Raw genomic sequence first — 5,399 nt, forward strand, 5'->3', positions numbered from 1 at the left:
TAGAATTGGAGGCTCAGGAAGCAAATCAACCTCCTTCTAAGTCTTTTATTCATTCTATAGGGAACTCGGTTCCAGCCTCACCTGAGCCAAGACCCTCACTACTAATATCTAGTCCGGATCAGCAAGGTAGGACAGAGATAAAAGAGGAATTAAGGGTAGAGGACACAGGAGCACAAAAGAAGGGAGAGAACAGGAAAAAGCAGAGGCCGATTAAGGCTCAAGACTTAGAAGGGAATTTGGTTCTGGGAATGGACGTGAACATAGAAGAGGCCCTAGAGATGGCAGAATGTACATTGGTAGGTAGGGCAAGGGGAAAAAATTCTCCTCCACTTTCATCCATTCCTAGGGGGAACAGAATTGGCAATCCGACCTCATCAGAGGTTTCTCAGTCTCGACACTAGCTAAAGGTTGGTTTATGGTGTGTTTTGAGCACAATGAGGTGGCAGATTGGGTTGTCAATAGGAACTGGGCCTTCGGGAACATCCCGGTTCTCTTCAAGAAATGGAGTACTCTGTTCGATGCAGTACATGAGAAGACTGATGAATTTCTGGTATGGGTAAGGGTTCCGGGGCTTCCATCATTCCTTTGGGTCGAGTTAGTCTTCAAAGCAATCGGTAATAGATTAGGTACCTTTCTGGAAGCAGACATGACCTTCCTGTAAACCTAAAACAAGGCAATGGCATGGATTCTAGTCAGTTTAAATCCGAGTGGAGGGCTAGCAAAGAAAATAAACCTCGAGTACAAAGATTTTGTCTATGAACAGATACTGGACTATGAACACTTGCCCTTCTGGTGCCATAGATGTCATGTCTATGGTCATCTGGCCAAGGTATGTCCATTGGGCAGATGATGGAGAAGATACCAGAGGACATCGACTCATATGGAGAAGGGATCCCATCCAAACCAGACTCTTCAGGGAAACAAGATTTCTGACTATCAGATGGAAGGAGAAGTGGAGACAAACCCTCAGCAGGGTGGCAGACTCTGAAGGAAACAAACCTGGATCCTCCATCCAGAATGGAAGATGAAGGAATCGAGCTCGGAAACACAAATCCTGTCCCGGAACCCATCGAAGAAGATACATCAACTCAAAATCCCATCATTGGCGAGGACTCCAAGGGTACAAGTTTAGATCCTTTAATCCCTCCTAATTTTAATTCAGATTCAAAAGATAACTGTCTGGTTCCTGAATCTCTCTCAAAAAATTGTACGCCTGTTATCATAGACAATAATGTAAGCAATGATGGGAATAATGTAGAAACCTGTATTGAAATCATCTCAGCAGCTATTCCCTCCCTAGATCTGAATTTTGAAGGGTGCTCTACTAAGCCATATCCTCTGGTCTCTCAACCCATATGCCCCCATAACCTTAGATCAATGGACATTAAATCTGATCCCCTAGATTCGGTGGGTGGCATAGATCAGTCCCTCCCACAGAGTCAAGCTCAGAAGAAAAGGGGTAGAAAATCCAACCTTTCCATGGCCCAGTTCAAAGCTAAGCACGATGTGGTCGATCGAAAGCAACTGTGAATTCCTGGGGCAGTTAGAGCAGTGCACGACCCCGAAAAGGTCTTAAAATGATCCTTACATCATGGAATTGCAGGGGTTTAGCCAGTAAACCCAAAAAACTGGCTCTCAGGGAGATGGTAATGAATTCAAAAGCGGATATCCTTCTACTTCAGGATTCCTTGGGGAATGGAGTAGATGTTGAATCGGCTCTATTTGCCCTCCTTCTAGGTTGGAAATTCTCAGCTATGGACTCATCTGGTCACTCTGGAGGGCTGGCTGTTGGTTACAGAGAAGGGCAAATCAAGATAAAGAATCAATGGGGCATGAAACAGGTGATGGGGATGGAAATTCAATCCCTAGACTTCGAATTCCCTATAACAGTTCTTAACATCTACGGCCCATGTCAGGGGAGGATGCCCTTTTGGAACGACCTAATGGAAAATTCAACAGTGAAGAACAAGTTCATGGTGATGGGAGGAGATTTAAACTTTTTTTAGGAAGAGCGAGGCTTGGGGACCCTCGGCTAGGGAGGACTCCTTACCAGATTTCTTCCAAAATCTCCTAATTACAAATAAATTGATTGATGTAAATCTCATTAAGCTAAAGCCGACTTGGAGAAACCGCTGAGTAGGAGAAGCAAGAGTGGCAAAAGGGTTGGATCGATTCCTCATAAACGAAGATCTATCTACTATGATTCCTATTTTCCGGCAATGGGTCGAAGAGGGGGGGCCTTCAGATCATTTTCCAATTTACTTGGATCTCTCAAAGTCTCCACCCAAGCCACCAATGCCCTTCAAGTTTAATGCATCCTGGCTGCAAGAAACCTCCTTTAACAAGCTTTTTGAAGAAACATGGATTCACCCAGACAGTCGATCTACTAAGGATAAAGGGTTCCTATTCATGGAGAATCTCAAAAGATTGAAGAAATCAAAAATTACATGGGCAAAGGACAGGAAGGCAAAACAGAATGAGGAATTTATCAGGATCAGTGAGGAACTCCAAAAGCTCGAAAGTATAGAGGAGGATGGGTATGCGTCACAGGAATCAAAAGACGAGATCATATATCTTGAAAAAATCAAAAATCAAATCCTGTTGGCAGAAGAAGAGGAATGGAGGCTTATGAGCAGAGCAATCTGGCTCAAAGTTGGGGACGAAAACACGAGGTTTTTTCACAATTATGCAAAAGGGAGAAAGAGTGCAAACACCATCTGGAACCTAAAAAATGGCGAAGGAAGGGAAGCAAAGACTTTTGAAGCTCTATCAGCACTCGGGCAGTGCCACTTCCAGAACCAATATGCAGACCAAGGTGAGGCCACCATCGCAGAGGTTATCAGAACAACGCAATGTTCCCCAGGTTCGTGGAGGAGGAAGAAGCGAAGGAGGTGATGAGCCTAGTTACAAAGGAGGAAGTGGAAAGCGTCATCAAATATATGGCAAAAGAAAACAACCCTGGGCCGAATGGCTGGTCCATAGAACTCTTTCTCCATTTTTTTGATCTGATTGGTGAAGAAATAACTGAAGTCGTTGAAGAGACCAGAAGGAAAGGAGAGGTCTACAGTCCTTTCAACGCAACATTTATAGCCCTCATCCCAAAGAAGGAATCCCCTGAAACCTTTGAAGATTTCAGACCAATTTCGTTATGCAACAATATATATAAAATAATTGCAAAAGTGATTGCTCTCAGAATTAAACCAATTTTGTCAAGGCACATCTCATTTGAGCAATTTGGTTTCTTGAATGGTCGACAAATTCACGAAGCCATAGGTGTGGCTCAGGAGGTTCTTCACAGTGTAAAACAACAGAATACGAAGGGTGCTGTATAAAAAATTGATTTATCAAAAGCATTTGACAAAATAAATTGGATATATATCCTTCTGCTCTTAACTCACCTAGGATTCAAAGTGGATTTTATCAGCTGGATAATGGGCTGCATCACAAACGTGAGTTATGCAATTCTCATCAATCGTGCAGCCACTCCATTTTTCAAAGGACAGAGGGGATTGAGGCAAGGCTGCCCTTTGTCCCCTCTGTTATTTCTCTTAGTTGCAGAAGGTATAAGTGAGCTGATTCAAAAGGCCAAACGGGAAGGTAAGGTCAGAGGTATAGAAGTAGCGGTTAACCTGAATATATGTCATCTTCTTTTTGTAGATGACATATTGGTTTTCACAAATGGTGCATCTAATGAAATAAAAGAATTAAGAAACATCTTTGATCTTTTTTGAAAGCTACCGAAATGCAAATAAACTCCAGGAAATCCCAGTTAATTGTGGAAGGCCTAAACAGGCAAGAAAGAGCCCAGATATTTTCTCTTTTTCCCTTCGAATCAAGCAACATGCAATCCCCCTTCAAGTATTTAGGCTTCTGGTTGAAACCCAACGCCTATAAGAAAGAGGACTGGAACTGGTTGATCGCTAAAATAGAAGCCAGAATATCTCATTGGAGTTACAAATGGCTTTCCAGAGTAGGGAGACTCACGCTAATCAAATCAGTGCTTCAGGCCATTCCAGTCTATTGGGCAGCATTAACGTGGGTTCCTAAAGGTATCCTGGAGAAAATTAGAAGAATCTGTAGTAGATTTCTCTGGGCTGGATCTAAAGAGAACTATGTTCTTCCATGGCTTGCCTGGGAGAAAGTGGCAAGGCCTAAAGACTCGGGAGGATGGGGGATAAAAAGCCTCCCCGACTTCAGCCTTTCTCTTGCAGCCAAATCAGGCTGGAGGCTTATTAAGAAGGAAAATCTATGGACAAGAGTGATCAAAAGAAAATATATTGACCCAGTACCTATAGAAGAATGGATTAGGAACCCAACAAAGACCAAGAAGAATGCCTCGGTGATATTGAAAGCAACTGTGGAGTCTTTCAAAGTGATTGAACAAGGACTGGGATGGAAGATTGGAAATGGATGAATGTGAAGATTGGGAAGGACCCATGGGTTGGATGTAACGAAAATTATGCCCTATCTCCCAGATTATCCCACCACTTAGAAATCAGAGGCATCCTATTCTTATATCAGGTGGAAAAATTGGTCATTCATCCATATGGGGACAGGCCTGGAAAAATGGAGAAGATCTGGACTTAGAGCAAGGATGGAGAAATGAATGGAACATCTATATTCAGGAACTCGCCAGATCAAATGTCAGACTGAAAGACAGCTCAGACGAACTAATGTGGGCCCATGCAGATACTGGAGAATACTCCCCAAAAAGTGGTTATAAATTCCTCATGTCTAGAAAAGGATGGGATCCTCCTGAATGGTGGACGAGGCACCTACGGAAACTCAAGTGCCCTCCTAAGGCTAAACTATTATTCTGGTGCATCTTAAAAAGGAAAATCCCAACTTGGGAAATTTTGCAGTCAAGATACATGCATGGTCCAGGGAGATGTACCTTATGCAAATCGGAAGTTGAATCCATCAACCACCTGTTCCTAACTTGTCCAGAAACCAAAAAGATATAGGGGGAGGCAGGAAAACTGTTAAACAAAAGGGTCGACTGGGCAAGTGAAAATTCGCCCGAGGTATGGACAAATTGGTGGCAACAACATCCTGAAGGTAACATGCGGAATCTTCCCCTGATTATCAGTTGGGGAGTATGGATAGCCAGGAACAAAAGTATTTTTCAGGACAAGGAAACACTCTGACAATCACAATAATCCTCAGTGTTTCTATCTACTCCAACATCCCTGAACGAGAGGAGAAAATTTCTCAAAGACAAGTCAAAGACATTCAAATAAAAAGGGCATTCCCTGGGCTTTCTTTGACAGTGCCTCGCAGGACAATAGGGCAGGAGCAGGTTTAGTCATCCATGAAAACTCAGAACAGCTTCTAAAAGCCTCGGTTGGATTAGGATCTGGCTCAAATTACTTTGCAGAAATATCAGCGTTGAAACTTCT

The 5,399-nt window shown here is 43.0% G+C and overlaps 1 protein-coding gene across 1 annotated transcript; it reads left to right on the top strand.

Moving 5' to 3' along the window:
* Positions 1 to 2,199: 2,199 nt before the first annotated feature.
* LOC149260266 (uncharacterized) lies at positions 2,200 to 3,332 on the top strand. The gene is made up of 2 exons (XM_089457556.1): positions 2,200 to 2,863; positions 3,019 to 3,332. Exons 1-2 carry the CDS (start codon positions 2,200 to 2,202, stop codon positions 3,330 to 3,332), a joined length of 978 nt encoding a protein of 325 aa, XP_089313682.1.
* The last annotated feature ends 2,067 nt before the right edge of the window (positions 3,333 to 5,399 follow it).

Source organism: Pinus tabuliformis, chromosome 6, assembly GCF_031772625.1.
Source record: "Pinus tabuliformis cultivar Carrire ecotype Pingquan chromosome 6, CPIR1, whole genome shotgun sequence".
NCBI classification, from domain to species: domain Eukaryota; kingdom Viridiplantae; phylum Streptophyta; class Pinopsida; order Pinales; family Pinaceae; genus Pinus; species Pinus tabuliformis.